The sequence below is a fragment of the Catharus ustulatus genome, chromosome 1 (assembly GCF_009819885.2).
Source record: "Catharus ustulatus isolate bCatUst1 chromosome 1, bCatUst1.pri.v2, whole genome shotgun sequence".
Lineage (NCBI taxonomy): Eukaryota > Metazoa > Chordata > Aves > Passeriformes > Turdidae > Catharus > Catharus ustulatus.
This window is the reverse complement of record NC_046221.1, coordinates 138,266,169-138,291,137: the sequence shown is the minus strand read 5'-3', so window position 1 is coordinate 138,291,137 and position 24,969 is coordinate 138,266,169. Positions and strand designations below refer to the sequence as shown.

Below are 24,969 nucleotides of genomic sequence, written 5' to 3'. Positions count from 1 at the left end.
GGATTTTTGTCCAAAATTCCATTTACCTGTTATAATGAATTGTAATTACATTTGTGCACATGAAATTTTAGATAACTCACATATTACATCATGACATATTGGAATAATACTGACAATAATTGAGAAACGCTATTAACAAAACTAATTCTTTGATTTAATTAAGATCCATGCCTGCCAGACTCACAAGATCTTTAACATTTTATTAACAAGCATTTCAGACAGATTTTACTGGTATTATGTGTTTTACAGGGTATTTTGCTTTGCCAAACCATAGTAAATACACTTGCATCATTGCAGCTACATTTACAGCAAACCTAGAGAGGCAAAGTTCAAGACCTTTAAGGTCTCAGAAGCTTGGGGGTCTTCTTCTACACCAAAGTATAAACTACACAACAGTGGTATTTTAAAAAGAGCAAATGGTATTAACATTTTAAGCATGTACTTTGTTAGTAAACCAAGGTCTTGAAAACAATTTCATTAAAGACCACCCCAGCTGTGTCAGCTTACTGTCTACACCTCACTCCCAGATCTCACAAAGTAGCAATGTCTATTGCTATAAGTCTACCCACAATTCAGGAGCTGATTCCATGTTTCACCAGCTCTCTCTGCCCACCAAAACTATGAATTCTGCTACTTACTCCACTACATCCTTGAGTAACCATCTCAGTTGCTGCAATCACACACAATTCTTAGCGTAACAACTCTGCTGTCGGTATCTCAGTGTGATTAGCAGACCAAGTTCTTTCCCCTTTTCACCTCAGTCCCAACCTGACCATTTTACATTTCACTTCTTTTAGCGTTTCTCCTTTCATTCCATCAACAATGTTAGCTCTGTCCACTAGGTAAAAATCTCACAGTCAGATCTTCTACCTCGGACCTACATGTGGGAATCTCTGAATCTGTGTTGAACAGCCTTCTATATCCAACCCACATACTCTCAGACAATCAGTTTTCCATTAGACTTGCACGGAAAATATGTACGTTTTTAGCATAGCATTCATGAAAAGATGAGGTCTTGGTAGTCTTCCTCCTGTTGTACAAGCTTAAGCATATAGTTTGCAGCTAACAAATACAAACCTAAAAGTACAGGTATTTGACAACCCCTGTAGAGAACAGTTGTTTTGAGACTAATCCTTGACATTTGGCACCAGTCTTTCTGGCACCTACTTATTCATAATGAAAAGAAAAATATTGTTTCTTTCCTTCTTCCTCCTCAATATTGTGGTGTTTCTTACTTCATGCTTCAGGCAAGTTTTACATCTGCCAAACCCAGGACTATTCTTTAGATGTTCTTGCATATCAGTATGCAAGAAAGACACAGTGTAATTTTAGAAGACGACTTTTACAATGTGAAAAAAAAAGCTTTCATAACCATTTTTAAATCCTATGTGTATTTGTAAATTACTGCTGAAATAAAATCTCAAAGTAATTCTTTAAACTGCTGTGTGGGAGTAGAGACAAAAGAATGGATGGAAGGAAAAAAATATTCTAACATATCTGTTTATTCTCACACTATCAAAAGGACTACAAAACTGCATGCTCTGATGAATTTGCTGACCAACAGAATAAGCACTTTAAATGCTTAATTTTTAGTCTCAGAATTTAGTTGGTTACAGTTTAGCATGTAAAGGGTTTAAAACACAACCAAACTCTCCGAAGAGTGGTGCCCAGAGCAAAGGTCCCACAAGCAGCTTTGGGCAGAAACCAGTCTAGACTCAAATAAAGAAAGGGGCCAGAGTGGGCAGCCAGCTGTCATGTAGAAGTGATATCTATGACCACACTCAAGTGGAAGGCAGGAAGCTCACTGGCTAGACTTATATCAGGAGAATGAAAATAGAACATATATAGCAGGGTGACAGCATCTTTCAATTCTTCCAAACTCCACTTGACTCTAGTGAGGAAGGCCACCTTAAACATCCTCATCCCTTGTCACTGTTACCCTGGTGCTGCAGTGACCTAGGACATTGCCAGTTGTATCCCAGTGAGTTGAGACTCTAAGAAGGTGCTGCTCCCTGTGGAGCAGGCACTGGGGGTCACTAAAACTAATTCCTTCCTATTGCAATGGTTTATATGCAGTGGCAGCAACTGTGCCTCAGCTGGCAAGTTGAGAACCCTTTCAAAGAGCTGCTGGTTTGCCCAGACCTAGTGGAGCACATCCCTTAGTCCTCCTCTGGTATCACCAAGCTGGGACACAGAGCAGCTTCAGGTGTCTTCAAGATCAGCAGAGACTGCTACCACCCTGACCTGCTACCATATCTCCCCCACTCTCCTGCCCACTTTTAGACACAGTCTGGTCATTTGGAAAATACATGAATTTCATAAAGGTCACACTACACTGGTGAACCTGAACTGATTCCTTCAAGAAAAATTGTATCAGGAAAACAATTTTTGAAAATATCTAAGTTGTTTTGAATCTTTCTTCCACATATAAACATTCACTTGTTCCACCACACTCAGCTCTAATTAGGAAAATGTTTTTCAACTGTTGCCACTAAGCAACATCAACCCTATATTTACAAATTAATAAAATAAATAAATAAATAGTCAAACAAACAAAATAAACTATCATGCTACAAACAAAAAATTTCCTCCATATCAGTTTCATATTGACTTGACTGTTTTCATCATGACAAGACCTCTGTTTTAGCACAAATGACAGCAATATTTCTCCTCCCACAAGGCACAGGATAAAAGACAGCCTCCACTTAATGACACAAAAGCCAGTTATTAATAAAACAAACATACCCAGAGCTACTACTTATTTAAGCAAATATCAACAAAAATATTTCAAAGAAAATACATTTCCTAACAATGCCAATGTTCTTTCTTCACCCTTTCTCTTGTTTCTTTTTTGCCATTTCTTTTTCTACTTCTCTTGCCCATGAGTTCACTGTCATGTAGTAATGGGCTGGCACTCTCAAAACTTTCAGAACCAAATCTCCATAATGATCTTCTAATTCTTTCAAATTCACTTATATTGTAGCAGCAAAAGGTATCAGCTTACAGTCACAGGAGAGAGGCTCACAGAATTGTGTTTGAAACCCTTCAACATTTTGGAATGAATAGCAAAACAATCCACATGGAGAAAATGTGATAATGGAGCCATAACATGATGGCATCAGGCTCTTAAAACATTTCTCCTCAAAGCTCTATTGTATGCATGATTTACTTTGAGCATAGGGATATCTGGAAGCCACATCAAAGAGCTAATGGATAGACATTTTGTTAACATATGTAGAACTGATGCCAGGCCATAAAACAACACTGCACTGAGCATCACACATCTTCAGAAAAGTCTGGTTGTTTTGTGTTGATTTTTTTTTTCTTGAGGTTGGGGTGGATTTTTGGTCTACAAATTATTTCTTCTGTTATGTGCATGAATGCCTAGCAAGCTCAGAAGCCTGGACAATTTTCCTGTTCTCTTGTTCCCTGGATCTTTGCCCAGTATCACAAAATCTGAGACAGGGCTGATCTTTGAAACTGAGAAAGGAAGAAGAATGAAAAAGTAAATAAGCATCTATGTCCTTTGCAGAACAGGTTCTGTTACTTCAATCACTAGTAAAAAACCTCACAATCTCTGCTACTGCCTTAGCATCTCTGTTCCTCAGGTCATCCCTCGGACTGCTATTTTCAAAGCACTGCTCAAACTTGGCTCTAAGCTACAGTCCATTCTTCAATGGACTTTTATGTCCTTGGTGTTCAAAATGGAGACTTTTCAAATGGTACATATTGTAGATATGGGATTCCATAAAAATAGGAGGCCAAAAAGCTTTGTAGAGTGAATTCCTGGAACAGCTCTCCAGGATTCTGAAAGGCTATTATAAGCTCCTCTGTTTCTTCTCTAAAGTATTTATCCTGGATCATAGAATAATGAGCAGCCATTAAATTTATGTACTTTGTAGGGTACTTAGGAAACAGTTTTTCCATCACTTAGTAGGATAAGTAAAACAGTGCCTGCACACCAAGAAACACAGTACAAAAAGACACTGAAAATCAAGATTGTAGAAGAGTTATAACTTTATCCACTTTGATACCTTTTCAGTTAATCACATATTTTGTGGTTCCACGTTTGGCACATTAGGTACATTGAAACCAGATTAACAACAAACAGCTGCTATTTATAGCATTTCCCCAGAGATGGGAACAGTTGCTGCTGCACTTTAAAAGCAATCATGTTGCATCTGTATTAAAATGAGAAGACAAACATGTTTTACTGCCAGCTCTGCCTGAATTTCAAATAAAAACCACATTAGTTAACTTGTGAATTTCTTGGTCCATCAGTCTCCAGTGTCAGCTTACATAGTTTAACTAAAACATCGCACCAACACACAATGCAGCACAAAAGGATGCTAACAGCATGGGCCTAGGTGCAACAGAGCGCTCAGATACTTCTCCAAGATAAAAGTCAGGAATGGACTGCAACTGTCTCTAACCCGCAATACCCTGGACCTCAGCAGGTTCTGCTAGCATACCTTTGTCATTTCACAAACTCTTTGGCTCAGTTGTCAGCAGTCATACAGGTTTAAATATGTCAAGTCCCAAAACCCACAGGTTTTCTACTCTCACTGCTGTCCTAAGCACCGTGATCCCAAGCTCAGAAAGGTTGCCAGGACATCAAGTAACAGCATGTTTGGTCCCACTGTTTCCCATTTGTTTATATGAAGAAAAAGGGGATCTTGAATTCATTATTTTATAGGCACAGGTTCAGCTCCTTTGGGCACCTACAGGTTAATCAGGCCTCAGCAGGCACTAAACAAGGACCTCAGCTCTCATGAGGCAGTGGATGTCTCTGCTCCAAACACCCACGATCATACCTGCTCTGACATAGCAAGAGCTCTTGTCTGGGGTGAACAGTCCTTTCCTAACTTAGAATGAACAATACAGTTATAAACAGAACAGAGACATTGGTGAGACACTGAACTTTACTGACAGCACGACAAAATTAATTTCCTTTTTCTGTTCAGATGCTTTCTACACCACCTGAAAACTTGATACAGCAAAGTTGCAGCTTGCAGTAGGCTTCACTATGCATTTTTTCTAGCTGGAATGTTTGCTTACTGCCTACTGGCAGGCCAAACAGAAAGGATAAAGCAAGAAGGAAACCTGAAGTATCAGTGGGTTAATTTTTCAAAAGTATGGGCACATTGGGTACAGAGATGGTTCAAAAAGAAACAGGACATCTGCGCTCCTGTCACACCATCACCTCTGAGGATGAATGCACCCCTGAGAGCTTGATGTTCCACAAAGCAGTAATAACATTTCTTTTGCTGCTTTAGATTACTTGGAAATGCAACTGTGTTGAACTTAAGCACAGGTGCTTAAAATAAGGTCACCACTCGAACAGTTCTGAGTATCTATTTTGATGCTTTCAACATTTCTTGCAGCAGCAATGACTTTCAGAATGCTAAGTCTAAAATACAGCAAACCTTCAGGAAAATGTATCCAAAATATGTCAGCTACTATTTTTGTTTTCCTTAACATTTTCATAGTTTTACCCCCCAAACCCCAATTGCCGTATGCAAGAATCCACAAAACACTTTGAAAAATGATTGAAAAAGCAGCAACAGAACTGGATATGCTGCAAAAGTGCTCAAATTAAAAAAAACAAAACAACAACAACAAAAAAAAACAACAAAGCAAAACAAAAAAGGATGCCCCAAAAAACCCTAAGCAGGTAATAAAAAAATTATTTTCTAGTTTAATATATAATTAATAATAATAATAATAATAATAATAATAATAATAATAATAATAATAATAATAATAATAATAATAATAATAATAAATATTACTTAATTAATTACTTAACATAAACTTGTCAGACAAATATTATTTCAGTTTATGGTGATTGTTTTTAATAAATATGTTAAAATCTCATGGAGGGAGTTAATTAATTATTTATAAACCAAGCAGTATATTAAATTCTGGTCAATATATAGATGAACACAAGTATACCTAAATGTGTAGTTACAATTTGAGCTGAATCACTTTTCATCAGACTTCACACACTTCAGCATCCTACAGCAACCCTCATTTTCAACTAAGTTTCAGGGTTAAGTTTAAGTTATAATTTGCGGCAATACCTGTTTCACAGGTTTCAACCTAATTTCAAACTATTTTGCTTTAGACCTTTGTAAGAGCAATACCACCCACTGTTGATTTCTCACCAGAGTTCAGAAATCCAGATTTGGGTTTGTTTTAATTCAAAACTTAAACTGAAATTTTGGCCTGTGGAAATGGCACCTTTCTTTTCCCCTGGATTTGCACTGCATTTTGAAACACTTTGGCATAGAGGGCATTGTATGAGTTTGGCTCTGCAATGTATTTTATTGCCTAAACAGTGAGATGGTGCCCATCTTTACCAGAGTAACACAGTGGAATGAGCATGGCGAAGCACCCATTAAAGCTCCAAAAGGAACTGACTACTAAAAAACCTAAACATTCACTTGTTTTATTTTTCTGTTTCTTGCTTATACTTTCAAAGTGTGTCCACTACCACTCCCATTATCATCAGCAGGGGCTTGTAAAAAAGCCTTTACACAGTGTTGAAAAAAAATTTGTTTGTCAGTAGAAGTAGTGAAGAGATCCCAATCGACTTCATTACTTAAAGAAACAGAGCAGGACAGCAAAGAGAGAATCAAGTCCAGGCAAGCACCTTAACATATCTTTCAAGTCTACATTTGAACACTTCATAACCTGAATTGAAATGCCAGATTTTGAAATACACCAAAAATACCAGGAATGATAGCCTATTAACTGGTTAGAAACATTGTTAAATATGCAGATGACATAAAATTAAACAAAATTCACCCTAATTAGAAAGCTGGAACATTTAACTTGGTAAATATGTGTTTCATGAAGCAAGACTCACAGGTGATGTCATGTAAACCGATCAACCATCAGGGCAGTTACTCTTGACCTGCCCAGTGATCAAACTGCTGGAACTATAAATTCATGCCAGTACTGAGGATCTGTAGATACCACAAGCCAGAGCTACTGAACTGCCATCTCAGAAAAGAAAACCTCTTGAACAGATAAAATCTCTTGCCTGGCTTAAAGGTCAGAGATAGTCATCCTTCTCCACTGAGGCCATAAAAGTACAGTGTTTTAAAAAAGCATTGTGGCTCAGTAGGTACTCTAGCAGCACTTTCTCGTGCTGCTGTAATTGAGGTTGCATCAACATTTTCACAATAAAATGTACTGCCAGAAAAGTAATTCTATGTTGGAAGCTGACACAGAAGACCTTGTACCAGGCACAAATCCTTCAGCACCATGAGTTTGGTTTGTATGATTTTTAACTAAGGAGTTGGAAGAAAAGAGAAAGCAAGAAATGGATGTCAAGAATGTAGAATTACATAATGTTGAAACAGAATTTGTGGTGCAGACAGTTTATTCCAAACATACATACAACACCTGCCAGTCATGAAACCTATTACCTAAAAAAGACTAAAAAGCTAAGATGTCTAAAATATAGAAGAGTGTGTGAATTAAAGTTACTTGTTTTAAGGATTTCTTTGAAAGGCCTGGGGTTTTTTTGTTTGTTTATTCTATATTTTTAAAGAAAAAATGAGGAGCTTTTTGTATATTTTCACCCACCTGCTCTGGGTACTTGCTTCCAACTATCTCTGCCACAGTGTTAAAGGATAGAGAGTCTGGGTAAGTCTTAGCTCCCATCCTCAGGTGCACAACAATCCTAGTGCCACGGAGAGACATTCGTGACATCATTTCAGCATCTTCCACAGAGATGCAAGCAGTGGGAATCCGGGGTACACCAGGCTGGTAACTCTGCTCCCCAGTATGTGGACTGTCAAAAACAAAGAAAAAAACCCAAAAACAAAACACAGTTTTAACAACTTAGCTCTGTAATTTTTTTAGCATTTCCATAGAATTATTTTTAAAAATACATTCATGACCATCCCCACCATACTCTCAAAAGGGATATAACTAGAATTTTTAACAAACCTTTTGACAAAATACATCAAGTGTTTTTACACTAGTCAAAATATCTGTTACTGTTATGTGTCTGGAAATCTATTCACTGTCAGCTCTATTTAGGTCATTGCCATGCTTTGATATCACACTCTATTCACTGCTTTACCAGAAAGAAAAGCAATGAAAAGTCTAAATGAACAGGTTGCCAGAAGTGCATTTTTTCTCCTGTGACAAGTAATGAAATTAAAATTCTCTATTAAATTTTAATGCTATTTTTCAAAAAGAGAATTGCAGAACAGATTAGGTTGGCAGGAACCTCTGGAGATCATCTGGACCAACCGCCCTGCTTCAGCACGCCACCCAAAATCAGTTGTCCAGAACCATGCACAGTGCATGAAAATCTTCACCTGTGAGCATTCTCACAGCAGTAGACACATTTTTTACACATTTAAAGAAACAAACAAAATAAATAAATTGGGTTATTTTAAAGTCTTCTAAACTGAAGGAGAAAAAAAAAATTACAGTAATTTCCTGAGTATAAGGCGCACCCTTTTGACTAAAATTTTTGTCCGAACCTGGAAGTGTGCGTTATACCCCAGAGCGCCTTATATATGGACAAAGTTCAGAAATTGGCCAATCCGGAAGTGCGGGCCTGCAACAGCCCCAAGCCAAGCCAAGCCCGCCTGACCCCAAGCCGAGCCAGTAAACCCCATGATCATGTGATTCCATTACTAATTTGTTACTCTGTTGCGCGTGGAACCTCGCTGCAAAAAAAAGTGTGCCTTATATGCCGGTATGCCTTATACTCGTGAAATTACTGTAATTCCTGGAGGAGATAGTTTAAGGAGGAAAGGAGAAACCTACTTTGTAAGGTCATAGATTAGGTAAAATGTGAGACATTATTCAGTTCTATTTATTAAGAAAAATAAATCCTTCTCAACAATAACAAATCATATTGGAATCAATAACATAACCTGTGGAGTATATATGTATAAATATTTATTTCACACAGAAATACTAAAAACAAGTTACAGGGGTCCTACAGGAGCTTCTTCAGAGTATAGACAGATCTGTCTATTAGCTGACTACAGTTCAGGACATTATTACAGTAAATTCACGAATACAAGCTGCACTGAGTATAAGCCGCATCTCTGGGTGTTGGCAAATATTTAGGTTTTTGTCCATAAATAAGCCGCACCCGAATATAAGCTGCTCTGTCGTTCGCAGCGAGGACCCGCGTGCAATTAGTAACAGAACCGCGGGAGGGCGGGGTTTACTGGCTGAGCTAAGGCTGTGCAGGCTCGGCCCGCTAGGGGCTGTTGACGGGGCCAGGTGGCCCAGCCCAGTGCTGCCGCTCGGGGCCCGCTGCCGCTGCCACTGGGCTCGGTCACCCCGGGTCGGCGCTGCCCCGCGGTGGCAGGCAGGGACGGAGCTTCCCCCGCTCCTACGGCAGTGGCGGCAGGCGGGGACGGAGCTTTCCCGCGCCCGTGGCGCCGGCGGCGGGCGCGGACAAAGCACCCCGCCTCCTCCCCGAGCCGCGGCAATGGCGGCGCGCACTTCCCGCGCCCCCCCGGGCCGCGGCAATGGCTGCGCGGGGCTCCCGTCGGCTCCCCGAGCCGCGGCAATGGCGGCGCCCCCCCCCCCCCCCCCCAGGCCGCGGCAATGGCGGCGCACCCCCCCCCTCCCCCGTCCTCCCCTGGGCTGCGGCAGAGGAGGGAAGAAGAGAGCTCTCCCGCCTCTCTCCCCGCCCCCCGTGCTGCCTGCAGGGAGCCAGGGCAACACAGTAACACTTTAACAATCGCAGAATGCCAGCTTTTACTGGCAGGTGCTTGGCTGGGCTGGCTGGCACGTCTAGGGTTGTAAATGTCAGAAAATTATTCACAGATTAGCTGCCCCTGACTATTAGCCGCACTTCCGGGTTTCCACCAAAATTTTTGTCAAATTGCTGCGGCTTGTATTCATGAAATTACTGTACTCCAGTTGTTTACAGATGAACCCCAATCAAAGGCCAGTGTCTCTTCCCATTAACTTTGCCGGTCAGGTGACCCATGGTTCACGTTTGAAATCATATTTAACCTGAAATTTGGGATCCTCTCTGCAATGTAATACTCCCTGACTTGGATAAACTCATGTACATTTATAAGTTCAGATCTTTTTTCCTTTTTTCTCTGTCAGGAAAAAAAAAGGTACCCCTCCATCCCCACCTCTAAACTGTGATAACTTGCTGCATATGTTTAATATTTCTTTGAGTGTTTGCGGATAAATCCAGCATGTTAACCAAGAGATTTTCCAAACAATGTAAAATAGACAGACTGAAAAAAAAGAAAAAGAGGCAATTTTATGTAGTAATGTTAAAAATCCCCAAACTCTACATTCAACAACTGAGCAGAAACTGTTTGTTACTGGTAATTTTAAATGAAAGGTTTTGCCTATCTCTTCTGGCAAGTTTGCGTCTTAGTACTAACATGGTGTGTATGCTGAATTGCAGTAATTCAAGTTTTATCACTGATTTCAAGATCCTTGTTATTTCTCAGATGCTCAAGTTTTCAACAAAAGAAGCCCCTAAAACTGTATTTGTTTCTCCAGTTTAAGCACATTTCTTGCAGATGCTCCATCCTGATGTTCCACCACCACCACTGTGTATAAGGCTTCTGACAACTCGTTATGATCCACACATGCTCACTTACCTCAAGTGAATGAACATTTGCAGGTACAGAATTTACCCAGCTAGCCCTAAAAATAAACCTTGAAGTTACCTGGAAGTGCCATTTGTATGCTCAAACTACTACTCTGCCAAGATTACAAAGGTAAACCCTACTACCCAAATTAAACCCTACTGACTGGGCAGGCAGAGCTTAGATGACACCAGGACCTGACAGGACTGGATGCCCAAATTATTTCTACAAAAAAGGAAATGGACCCTAAGCATGACCAGTACAATGACACAATACCACAGTATTGTAGATTCCTAATGCTACAAGATGAACTCACATAGAAAACATTTGTGGCAGACACTAAGCATCCTGGAATGCACCTGATTAAAGTTTACATGAGTGCAAAACATGCCATGCGTTAAGTATATCATCTACATAATAAATTGCTTGAGAAAGTGCCAAAGAATACATTCAAAAAATCTAAGTAAAGCAAATCAAGTGCCTTTTATGCAGAGATAACCAAGAACTGGAAAGGCTACTGACCATATGGCAAGACCTGAGAAAGAGCTAACAAAATAGAAATTACTAGCAGACTCTGTGTAACAGATGGAGAGAAGCATTCCTGAGTTTGGCTCACAACAGGGCAAACAGGATGTAGTTTGGGAAAATCAGGAGAAAATTTTTTTTTTGGGGGGGGAGCAGGGGGGGATTACATGAAAGGTTTTTTTCATTGAGTCTGAACAAATATGATTTTAGGACTATTATTTTAAAAGAAGAAGGATCTTGTTTTTTAAAAAAATTAAACTCTCTTGCATTTACCATTCCTTGCACGTTGAAAAGGAAATGAAAGGAAAGCATCACAAAAAAACCAGCTACAGAGATCACAAAGAACCCTGATCTGAATCAGCAATGAACTTTACAACATGGGTACCTACAGGCAAACAAGGTGCACCTCTGGCATTTCCCACTAACCCCTGGGACTGATGTTAGTGTCTGCTTCAAACACACTCTCTGAAAAATGCTGTAATGCAACAAACCCCTAAATTAATTATGCAAATTTAAGGGTAATTAGGCTATTTAATATATGATACCCCCAGTTCAGTACCATAGTTTGGTGTTCAGAAGACATGATAAGTGGTTTTTTCCATTATTTTTATTTACTTAACCAAAGCACATGCTTTGATTTTAGATCTACTGAATCACCTCGCATCCATATTTAAACTATTAATTGAAAACATATTAATGTTACTACAAACTCCTAGTCATTTGGTCCTGACATTCTTGTTCAACAGCTGACAAAATTCAGATAAATAAAGTGATTGAGTTTTGCTTTTGATAAACCCCTAGATTTCACATCTTGGAAATTATTTAAGAGAAGTGCCATCATATGAATAAAAGCAGAGAAAAGACTCCAAAAACCCCGACATTTTCTCGCTGTTAAAAGTACATGTCAAATTACTAGTAAGAAACAGTGGCTTGTATCTTAAAAAAGTGTGAAAGGAGGATAAAAAACTCAAAAAGCAGCCAGTTTGTTTCTCTTCTGAGTAAAACAATAAAATGTGGAGAAACTAAAAAAATGTGGATGAAAAGATGTGCTGCTGGTGTCAGGTCAGTTCTAACTCTTCTTGCTGTGGTAGCTTGCACACTCACATGCTCCATTACTTTGTTGCTGCACTTCGAACCCTTATCTCTAAGATAAGCTAAAATGCCCAGGGAAAAATAAACTGTGTAAGAACCAGTGCTTCAAGCTAAACTGGATGCTCTGATGGAAAACAGATCTCAAGTCGAAGCCTTGGGAAACGATAGCAATCTCCTAAAGGGAGAAGTAAGCATGACATTACAGGAACTCTAACATGGCTAAAAGTCAAAAAAACCACCCAACCAATCAAAACTTGATTATACAAAAGCTTAGAAAGATTTATTTCAGCCATAATTTGTATACAAATACCCCCAATGCGCCATTCTTCACATCAACCTCAGAAAGCAATCTAGAGTTGGGAAATAAAAAATCAATATTGTCTAAGTTTGCTCATTTACACAAACATATTGCAAGACTCTAATTAATATGTGACCACCTATTTTCCACAGAACCCATGCAAAATTCAGCTAAAAATTCATATCAGATCAGCTAGTTTGTTACTACTGACTTAAATAATAAAATACATTCCTGAATAGAACCATGACTACAACAACCACTACCTATAATCACAGCAAGATCACAGTCTTAACTCAGTAACAGGCTCACATCTTTCACATACTTTGTTTTTGTTTTTTCACTTGTATATTCTACATATCACAGAAAATCCCCTCACCACATACAAAGTTTTACTCTTTAAAGGGGGTGATGGAACATACTGTAGCAAAACAGAAGGAAAACTACACATCTTGCCTTGGCAGTTATCAACAGAGAGTATCAACATGAGTGCCTCATTCCTGTAACTTTCTCTGCATCATGAGCAGCATGGCAAAGCCTGAACTCCTCACAAGTAAATCCCCTTTTCCAGCTCCATAAACTCCTTACAAAACAAAAGTTGCCCTTGTGTGCACTCCAACTGTGTATGTTCTTCCAAAATTCTCACCATTATCTGGATAGAGAGGCCAACTGTAATTGTCATCAGTCAAAATGTCAAAAGTATTATTAAGTTTCTCAGAAAAATTAGGTCTATAAAAATAAAATCAAGACTATTTGCTATTTACAACCACTTGGCAAAATATAAAAGAAATAAATTCAGCCTGATTTTGTGTTTCTGTCATCATTTGTCCCAAGATTCACTTGCTTTGTTTGCTTCTTATATTGTCTTTGTGGAATTTGATTTGTTGGTTTACAGTAAGTTGAAAAGATATCATGACTGTAAAATTCAAAACCAAATGGGAATACACGCAGAAAATTTTAAGAAACAGCAGAGTAAAAATACTATACAAATATAGAATTAAATAGCATAAATAAATAAATGAAATAGTACAAATAAAATAGTAGTCTTTTACAGAGATTAGAATATCTGGACTCCAGCCACACAATGTCTCTTCCAGATTTCTTTGCACCAATCTTTAACTGGTGCAGCATCAGCATGAGTGTAATGGAGCATAAGAAAGGCTCCAGAAGCTACTGGCCTTACCAAGGAAAATTCCCTTTGAAGAAGAACACATTCTGTTACCATATGAACTCCATTTAAATTAACATTTAGAAAACTGCATTTAGTGATTTCTAGGCACTCAATAAAATTAGGTTTTTCAAAAAAAGCGTAATAGCTTTGCCATAATTACATATGTCCTATGTTACAGAATATAATTTACACACACGTTTATATTTCACTATAATATTCAAGTAACACAAGCATCAAGAGAATTCTCCAATAAGTACAGAATTTAAAAAAATAACATGGATTAGATATGGTTTGCCAAACAAGAAGCAGAAAATAACTCTGAATAGCAAAATGATCAAATGAAGTTCAATGAATTCTGCCCTGGGACTATCCAACTGCTGGGAAAGTAGAACAACTTTCCAAGAATCTGTAGAAAATGAAAGCTTGCATCAGTTGCTCTTCAACTGAAAGAAACTTGCTGGATCTTACAGATATGAGGATGACTCCCCAGCAGCTGACATCTTGAGGGAACTATTTAAGTCATATACCTGTTTGGCCTCCTGCTCAGTACGAATCACCAGGCTCTGTCCTTCTGTGTTTGCATCCCCGCTTTGTGAGAATGCAGCTGCCTGCTGCACACTACAATAGGTACGTTAGGAGAGAGCTCCTGGAGTGAACACCACTGGCAAACCAAATTGCCAGCAGCTGCAAGAATTCTGGCTTCATAGGCTTTGTTTATAATTTTTTGTTGTTGTTGAATTCCTAGCTTTTCAGCCTTGAGCACAAGTCTTATTTATATCTTCAGTGACCCACTCTAACACCAGAGACCAATGTGCACAGAGAACAAATTCAAAAAACCTCACTGAGAACAGATGTTATATTTTATAGCCACAGAAAGGATATAAATAAATCCAAACAAACAAAAAATAAATTAATCCCAAAACAACAAACCCCCCTCATTTTCTTTATTTGGAAAGCAGCAAATCGGACAAAGAAGCATCACAAGGTTAGCAATACAAAAACAAACTAGGAGTTAGCTGTCTAAAATACTGACCTACTCTTCATACCATCTCCATTTAATGATGTTTTTCATTATTATAATTAACTTTTACATCAAAATTATCAAGCACAAATAGGTGTGAGGAAGCATTAGAGCTTTGAGGGTACCGTATCAGTCCTCCCAAGTCTTTGATTCATTAGAGACAGGGAGTAGCAGAGAGGGAAAAGGTCTCCCACACACAGGCATATACACGCACACCAGAAACATGAGTCAGCCCTGGTAATGCAGCCTTAGGGCTCAATACAGGAAAACACTGAGCATCACTTAGTGCAACACTGCAAGACAGTAACAGAATAAAAAATAGGAATTTTCTTCCAAATGTTCAGGTACTAAGTAGTTATTATTCCCCCACCCCATAAAGTACACTGTGCCAGAAAATTATCTTCCTGATTGTGAATGATTGTTAACACTGAGACCATGTATATAACTTCATGAACACTATAAACAGAAAGTCTTGAAAAAAAACTACACCTACTTAGAAAGAAGTGCATAATATATATTTTTAGAAGCAGAACTGTGTTTTACAAGCTAATATACACAGGCTGAATTACTTGCAGCTGTCAAGCTAAAATTTCTTCCTCTAAAATACTCTATATTACACTTCAATGTAAGCATAGTGGAGTTACTTAAATTACTCAGTGGAAATTGTACTAGTTTCAAATCTAACTTGTCTTTTAACAGATACTGAATTCTACAGAAAAAACCCCAAATGTGTGCAATTCATAACTATTTATCAAAACAATTGTTCTGTACATGCAGCCCAAAGATCCCCTGCAGTTTGCAAAGCCTTTGTACACTCAGGTCTCAAAGTGGGCTTTTAATAATTTCATCTCTGTGAAACTAATTTCACTGACTGGCAGGTGAATCCTGTGATGTAGCCCATACACTGATTAATACCAGTATTAACAAAACTACTGTTTTAAGGTAAAGATGCTTGATCCCTGATCCAACCACAGAACTATTCACCTTGATGGTTGATGTGACCCAGGATACACTGCAAATCACACAGCAGCACTTCTTGCTGCCAGAGCTATGAAACTGTTGAGCAGCTTTGCTACAAAAACACTGCTTAAACAACTTGTCTTGGAAGCTCATGATTTGTCCAACATTTGGGGGAAATGTTGAATCCCTTATGAAACCATGACAGTCAGACTGTCCAGCTCACAAGCTCTTCTCCCTGTTAACCTTTGTAATGGCCTGAAAAACTCATGTGGAGCTGGAAATAATAGTGCATTTGTGGCTAAAATTTCTGCCACAAATATATTTGGACTAAAACTAAACACAACTAAAACCTTCAGACACCTTATATGGGAGATTCTAGAGGACTGAATGGAATTCTTTCATTTCTCAGGAAACTTCCATTGACAAAAATCACCTACAAGTCTAATGCTATCCACTGGTGTTCTCCAATTTCTTGTCATCCTATTGCAATTGGCTGGACTTTGGCATCCTTTCACTAGCTGTGAAGCCACTCCATCAAGTAAAATTAAAATAGTGAAGGAATAAAAAATACCACTCAGTAATGGAAGGGTTAAAGGAATCCATCACTGATTGTCACTCAGAAGTACCATACAAAGATTTGCATGACTGAAACCTAATTTTAGACACTGAGAAACAGTTACACTTCTAAAAACATAAGTTGCAGCTGCACTTATTATTCCAAGTAGCTCTGCTAACATTTTCTCATGGGTCTGCCTATTCACATTGCATTTCTGGCAAGACTGAAATGTTAGCATTCTCTCAGACACTGCAGCACACCACTTCTATTTTCCTAGATCATCAGCATTATAAACTAAGTAAAAGGAGAGGGGAAAAAATCCCTATAGTTTTGTGCCGTTACAACCTTGGATGGTCTCTCAGATGAACTCGGCTGCCCAGGATTCTGGCTGCATGCGGACAGTGTTGAGTCCCTTCTCAAGGTCTGTGAGCTTGAGCACAAACCTACATGCCTCTAATGCTCTTTATGGAGACACAGAGCATATACTCAAGTTGCCTGGTCCCTTCACATAACTTCTGGCATTCCAGTGTCTCCCCAACAGCAACTGCAAAAAACTGGAAGCCCAAAAATTGTTCTTTCCTTCTACAGAGACTGCAGATAGAGATACTCAGACAGAGACAAAAACTGTCCTCAACGAAAGATCACAAACTACTTCCTAAAGAGGTGCAAGCAGTACACAGATTACAGAACAATTAAAACCGCCTTACATCTCTCCTGGGAATTCACTCTTTCTAAAACTCAGATTTTCAGCAAAATCTCATTTGAATCCCAAAACTTGATTTCTAATGTTCATGTTGTTCCTGATGATATAAAACTTTTACTAAGAAAAAGCCTTTAACTTTTTTAAAATTCCAGCTCCATTGTGCTCTTTTCAGTGGGTTTAACTCTCTCGTGGTGAGTTAATACTGAATTGAACTCAAAACCTTTGAATTACCATCAACAAATTATTTTTAAACGTTTACAATTGAAAATACAATATTCCTACATAATAAACTGTATTCTCTGTCATCCACCTCCCACCAGAGCCTTCCCACAGATCTGAATCTCAATCTACCAGAATTCAACAATCAACCTAAAAAACCCCCCATGGTTATATAATGGATTATTTATCAGCAGTAGTCACCCACTGTTACGTGGTGATACAACCATTGCTTGGTTTTGGCACATGCACATTGTTGCAGAATCTACTCCTGACTACTTAAAGACAGCTTAGAAGAGTTGACTTTTAATGCTGTCTTCTTTAAAGTAAACAATGTACAAATGCTGTCCTAAATTAACATTCAATAAATGTTAATATTGCTTATAAACAGGGAGAGAGAGGTAATACTGTGACCTGCTCAAGATCCCACAGAGGCACAAGGTAGAGTGATGAATGGAACTTCAGAACTCCGGGGTTTAATTGATTCACACAATTACTCTCTCTTGTCTGACAAAAGCATTCTTTTGTTCTTGTTTTGTTCACAAATGTCTAGAATCAATCTGGATTTTTCAGAGCTAAGCAGTACATAGTTTTAATATTTCTTGTTGAGGTATTTTTGTGTGCTTCACAGTCACAGGCAAATTAATGTGGAGAAATACAAATAGAAATATGTCAGAAATGATGTGGTTCCTTTCTGCTCTTTTTTCTTAGAAAAAAAAAGATTCTTCTTTTGCATTCACAATGGATTAAAAAGCCATGAAGTGCAGTCAAAGTTTAATCCTGCTTACTAATAATAATGATGATGATGAACAGGAGCATCTAAGGGACAACCCATCTCTGTTTCACTGGGTATTTGCAGTATTCACATTAGACAACAAAGGCAGTAGTATAGAAGTAGGGATAGTGACCAGAAAATAAAGGCAAGGTGAAACAGTTTAGCAGAAGTCACAGACTCTACTCACCCAACCAGCCAAAGGAAACAATCTATAAATACCGAACAAAACTCAGATTTAAAAAGCAAAGTTGGAAGAGAACAAAATTACAGCTTTAGGTTTGTACCATTGTCCTAAATATAGAAACAAAAGCAGAGAAAAGTATAAGATGCCTGAAGGAGTGGACAACAAGCAAGTAATCAAAGCTGGCATCACTGGCAGAGCAGAGACAGGAGCTGGCACCTCTCATTTAATAAACCAGATGGAGAAGGATTTTCACCATTTAGCCATACCCTACAGGCAACACAAAAGCATTAGTATTTGATGCAACAAGATGGACACAATAAGAGAAATGCAGGTGACTGACTGGATTTGAAGAGGAAAACAAATCTGGAGAAAAGGATTAAAGTAATTGAAATGGTTACACTTCTGAGGCACAAGACATTGCTTCTACATGGAAGAACCCTTTATTACTGTTGGCCATCAACACCAGCCTACATCTAGAAAACAATTCTAAACAACAACTGTGGAACAATTGACTCTGACTTCCTAAAAACACAATTCAAAATTTGTGCACCATAAACAAGGGTTTAATCATACAAATAGGACTTAAATGTCTGACATGCACTGTTGTGAAGATAACACAGCAGGGTGAGGCCATCCTATGGGAAGACAACATCTAATGAAAGAACACAGAAATACCCTACCATATGGACAAGCCACAAGTAAGACTGTGGGAAGTGGAAGTAACAGCAGAAAGAAGAGGCCACCTGTTCTCTGAAAAAAAAGAGCATTCTTGTAAAGAGAAATCATAATATGTTGGAATAAACCATACACATTTCATCACATGTTTAAGCAAGCAAGGCAAATCAAAATGAGGAATTTGCATTTCCAAATCCTCTGCATGCCTAGGGTGTTGACCAGAGAGATTGTGTGTGTTAACAGTTGACTAGCAATCAAATGTATTTTAAAATCAGCACCTACATTTGGTTGCTTGTTTTGCATAAGTAAAAAGCTATATATCAAAATAAAATTTTATGTTGTATACATGCATTGAAATCCAGCCAAAGACCCTGTGAAAACCTGTGTTCACTTTTGGAAATCAGCCGTAAACCTTGAAAAGAGTAAAAAAGTACTTCAGGGACTTTAGAGCACATACAACATGTTTCCTAAATAAAACTTCAATGAATATAAGCTGAAATGGTTTTGCAATATGTAGACAAATTTTAGTAACATCACCAAATTAGGAATAATGCCAAACAGATTCAGAAAAAGTATCTTGAGTAATAGAGGAAGCAGAAACAATACTCAGTGGGAAATAAGAACTGGAAAACCATAAAAATCATGGAAAAAATACATGAAAAAAAGAATTGGATAGGCAAGTGAATCTATATTATAAACCTCTGTACCAACTGTTTCAGCAGTGCCTAGACTAAAATTTAAAAAGGGAGGTGCTGTGTACCTTAAAAGTAATCCCAGAATACATGAAGAAACAGAGGATTTATTCTTTCTTTCTCTCTCTTTTTCTTTCTTTCTTTTTTTTTTTTTTTTTTTTTTTAATGAAGAAGGGAGACTATTAGGCTAGGACACCTCAAACATCAATTCTGTAGCATTTTGGCACAAACATTCTGGGACTATTTAAGCTTTGCCACTTGTCCAGCGCCAAATGCTCGTGTGCTCTGGATATGAACACTCCAGATAAAGTCCACAGTTACTGCACTTTTACAGAAGAAACGTGAAGGATTACAGAGAAACAAAATAACAGTCCACATACTTCTCAGATCTTATCAGCAGCTGAAAATAAATACATAGATTAAGAAATGAGCTCACTGGCACTACATTACTTGGATCCCTCTCTATAATCATTATCTGCCTTTGTGTTGTCACGTTTTTCTTCAATCCTCCACAAATATGGTGACCACATACTAGTGAGACGCTTGTGGGTGTAATCAAGAAAACTGAATATTGTGAGGACATTAAAATAAATCTGAAGTTGATAGGTGAAGAGATTATAATAATGTCAGAGGGTTCTGAACTTACAAACAGGTTTTCATAGGCACCACAACTCATACAGGCTCAGAAGAGATTGGCAGCACTGAAGAAAGATAGAGCTGATTGGGGAGAAACAGGAAATCATGGGAAATTGCTGAAGTTCCTGGTGCTCAACCCACAGCAAGCATAGCTGTAATTCCTTATGGACAAGTACATAAAAGCAAAACTTGGAAGTTTTATACACTGAACATCTTTATATACATGAACCAGTAAAGCAAAGGTGGAACAAAACTTAATAACTGCAGAATACTCCAAACCTAAACAGTGTGTGCTCATGGTACTCAAACAAGATCAGAGTTAACTGTGATATGAGTGGCCATCCAGCTGCCAACATAATGTGTGACTTGTTAACGTTGGGAAAGTCCAGAAGACAAGAAAAAAAATCTACACTGCTAAAGACTTGCCTTGGGAATCTAATGGTGAGGAAGCCAGGATTTCAATAGAGCTGTTATCCTCAGAGCATCTTTCTAGAAAACAGTCTATCAAAAAAGATTTTACCAGCCCTCTATCTACCTCTACCAAGTTACAGGACATTGCTTGTATCACTACACACTAAAGGGATGAAACTCTTCACAATTACATGAACATATACCTTAACAGGAGGAGTCAAAACTAGGAGGAGGAACAGAAAGCTCTTATTAGTCTCATCACCATTTTAGTTATTTAATTTCATACAAGTATGCCAGGTGAAATATTAATATGAAATTACACAGAGATTGTAGATGTCACATCAGACCCCATCTACTGGAAACACAAAAAATCTACCAAATCCCAGTTATACAGTTCAAAGCAAAAAGAGAAAAAAAGTTTGGTAAAAGCCAAAGAGAGACTGGGACTAAAAAATCATTTCTTACTGTTATGAAGTTACCTGAAATTTGACTTCTTAATTGCTGTGCAAATAACAAGAACACACTGTAAATATGATCATCTCCTAAAACATAGGCTCCATTTCTTCTAATGACTTCTTCTAAGTCTCCTTTTGACAGCTAGGCTTTGCAAAAGCCAGTGCAGAAAGACTGCACTGCAGAATTCAGTCTGGCATGTTGGCCTGAAGGGGACATAGGAAGCAAAGTAAAAATTAACAAATTGTCAGTCAACACAATTTACAGACATCCTGGAGGGAAAGCATCTAAGTGCAGAGCAAACCCCACAGCACACCACCAATTCATATCTCTAAGGGCAGCAAGACAACATGCACAGTGCTATAAAACATAACTAGAATATTTCCACAAGCTCCCCAGAGACTTATAAAACATGGGCTGCTCTTATTTTCTCTTGTTAGACCTTAAATAAGGTTTTTTTTCCTTGTTTCCTGCTTCCTTAGTAGACCAGGAGACAATACTGCTGTATCCCATTGCCACAGAATATTGCTTTAGGACAGTCTCTCATTGAGAAGTTTCCTACAATTAATTCTTGTTCCTAGTCTAATCCAGTAAGTGAAAAATGATCACAAATAATCAATGGCACTTCCTGATTTCTTCAGTCATGCTGCATGACTACTGTTGCATCTCTACAATCATCACACTGCTTCCTGTTGCCCTTATGTTTTGTGCATTCCCCAAGCTGGTGCAAAGATGCTGCCTACTCAGCATGCCACTGCTTCCCCTCTATGGACAGCAGAATGGATCACACAAAGAAAGATTCCTAAGACAGCAGCAAAAAAATGGGTATACTGGCATTCATAGTGGAAGGAAGGGCAGAACAGGAGGGAAAGGAGCCTTCAGGGCTCAGGACACAACAGGAAGGTACTGTTTCAAAGACAGACCATTCATCTAAAGGGCCAAATGCATCTCTTTGCTATTAAAACAAAACCAAAACCAAAACCAACCAACCAAACCAACCCACCAAACAAAAGCCAACCAAAAAGCAAAAAAAATCCTAGTAAAACTACTGTATCATCCCAGAATTTGTATCTCTACAGGCACCAAGACAACATGCAATGCATGGGGGTCTTCACTAATGGTGGCAGAAATAGGATGCTAATGTCTTCAGGAATTACTGAGTCTGAAAGAACCAATCAGGGTGGCTTTGGTGATCTTTAGGAGAAATGGCTGTTAATGTCTTCAAAATGCATCTTAATGTCTCCAGGAAAATCAAGCCACCAAGTTTGTTACAGAACCCAGACAGTTAACTTTAGGGTAATAGGAGAAATGTGTCCACACGAACTATTGCAGAGCCCAGACGGTCTGAACTTCTGATGGGCCTGCAAAACCCAGACAGCCTGAACTTCCCAACTTCAGGGGAAAAAGACAATACATGTTTGTGGGGAAATATGTGGTAGGCAGTTTGAGAAGGCTGTACTTTCCTGGTACCTCATCAGTGTGGAAAGGAAGAGGGCAACACATGGTCAGGAGTTTAGGATAAAAGGAGGTTGCATCCTCCAAAACTTCAAGAGAGACCCCAGGGGGAATGGCCTAATGGACTCTCTCCCTTTTTTAGAATAAAGTTGCAGGACTCCTCTGCCTCCTTTATGGACACCGGCATTTCACAGCATGGTTTTTCTGCACATTACCTAAAGAGTGCAGGTTTAGATCAGATGTTAGGAACAAATCCTTCACCATGACTGGGCTGAGGCACTGGAACAGGTTGCCCAGAAAAGTTGTGGATGCGTCATCCCTGGAGGAAGAATTGGGCCAGGTTGGATGTGGTTTGGGCAGCTTGGTCTAGTGGAGGGTGACCCTTCCACCAATTACCTATTAATTACAGTTACCTTCTTACTTTTCATCTCTCACCCTTCTAACACACTACTCCCTGCAGCAAGGCAGTATTTCCCACCAGACAATTAAAAAGGCAAGTGACTTGAACAAAGAGTGCCCCAGACACTGACAGACAAGAAGCACCACATCCAGCACACAGTCCATCCAGCACAGCACATTGCTAGGACAGACAAGGAGACACACAGCTGATGATTAGAAGAAAACATAGGAAAATGCACGGAGATAAGAAAATCCAGCCTGCCTACAGCAATACCTACTTGTAAAAAATAAGAGAAACAGATCTAGTCATCACTGAGTAACCAAAGGGAGGGTCTGGACCTGAGTACCTTCTGTATTACAGGAAAAAATACATTAACAAATCCATTCCATATTAAACAAAGAAACCATAAGTGAAGGTAATTTAAGAGAGTACAAAAAGTACATATTAAAAAAAAGCTTCATAGCAGTATCTACATTTGAAATTGCTTTTGGGAGTGACACCTCTGCTCCCAGTATCAATTAAGGATTCAATACTTCTAAATAAATATGCATTTGGCATCTATTTCCATTCAATCTTGAAATAGCTGTAATGCCAGTTCCTTCAGTCTCCACCTCTGTTCCTCACCTCTAAGCTTTTTATTACAAACTAAATGCATTTTCATAAATACTGCAGCAAACAGAAGATACAGTAACTTCCAATTGAACAATCCTGCATAGCATCCTAACTAGGGACAGGACAGATCATCTTCTGGTTTTCAGAAAATCAACACATAGATTGCAATATTCTTTGATGATACCAAATAAGGCTATTTTGAAACCTTTTTTTTTTTTTTTTTTTGGTAAAACTGTTTCTGAAACACATTCCACTATCTGTTCATTGTTAAGAGCTTTATTTGAAACCAAGAAATACACTAGTAATAGTTTGGATAGTATCTGAATTCAAGTGCTTCATATTTCAGAAAGCATTTTAACAGGTAATTTTGACTTCTTTAGGGGAACGTGGAACATTTTCATGGTTCAACCCCAGCTGGTAACTAAGTACCATGCAGCTGCTCGCTCATTATTTCCCTGAGTGTGATGGGAAGAAGACTGAGAAAAAGAAACACAAAAACTCATGGGTTGAGGACTGTTAAGTTAAACAGTATGGAAAAAACACAGTGAAATATTATTAAAAAATATAACTTTAATTACAAAAATCGCCCTAACAACAGCAAATAAGTAAACCCCAAGAAAAACAACTGATGCACAATGCAAGTGCTTGCCACCCTATGCCCAGCCTGTTCCCAAGAAGTGGTTGGCCCCTTCCAGCCAAGCTCCCTTCCTCCCTTCACCCCAGTTTTCATACTGAACATACATCCTATGGTATGGAATATCCCTTTGGTCAATGTAGGTCAGGTGTCCTGGTTGTTCTCCCTCCCAGGTTCTTGTGCAGCTCCTCTTTCACAGAGCATGAGACACTGGAAAGTCCTTGACTTAGGGTAAGCACTACTTAGCAACAACCAAAACATCAGTGTGTTATCAGTGTTGTTCTTATGCTGAATCCAAACGACAGTATTGTAACAGCTAAGAAGAAAATTAACTCTGTCCCTGCTGAAACCAGGACAAGTATATAAAAATGCTATCAAGCAACTACAGAAGCAGCAGAGCTGCTCCCTGCATGTGTTCCAATAGTTAGTTGGCTCACTGACTTTTCTGATTCTCTGAAGCATTACAAATGGAGAAGCTTGCACACTTATATTGCTGAGGTGTGACCACTCATGTTCTCTCCGAAGAAGTGGACTCAAGCATGCCTCAAAATGCCTCCCAAGTCAGTTCCCAGTTCCAGCCTCAAGAAAGGCCTACCAGCCTAGACTTCTGCAGAAAGAAAACCTAGGAGCAGAGATCAAAAAGAAACCATGGTGTTACTAGAACAGAACACAAGTCCAGGTTATGTTGTGACACACATTCAGGGACAGATTAGCTACTGCCAATGACTCCTCTGTGGGTAAAGAGTTACTGGGCGAGCAATAGGGGGAGAAATAAATAATCCTGTATTGCTCTAAATGCGTATTTGCCAAAGAAAGAATGTTACAAAATACAGCAACTCTTGTATAAACTGGATATCTTTCTTGTGTCTTATGTAAATGACTTTATTAACAGAGCT

The 24,969-nt window shown here is 38.7% G+C and overlaps 1 protein-coding gene across 4 annotated transcripts in view; it reads right to left on the bottom strand.

The window, feature by feature from the left end:
* The window catches only part of CPQ (carboxypeptidase Q), a 142,083-nt gene that overhangs the window by 83,952 nt on the left and 33,162 nt on the right, over positions 1 to 24,969 (bottom strand). For all 4 annotated transcript variants that reach the window (XM_033076138.1, XM_042779865.1, XM_033076147.2 and 1 more), the window contains one exon: positions 7,597 to 7,804. In XM_033076138.1, coding sequence (XP_032932029.1) covers positions 7,597 to 7,804 — 208 coding nt within the window. The remainder of the gene's footprint in view (positions 1 to 7,596; positions 7,805 to 24,969) is intronic.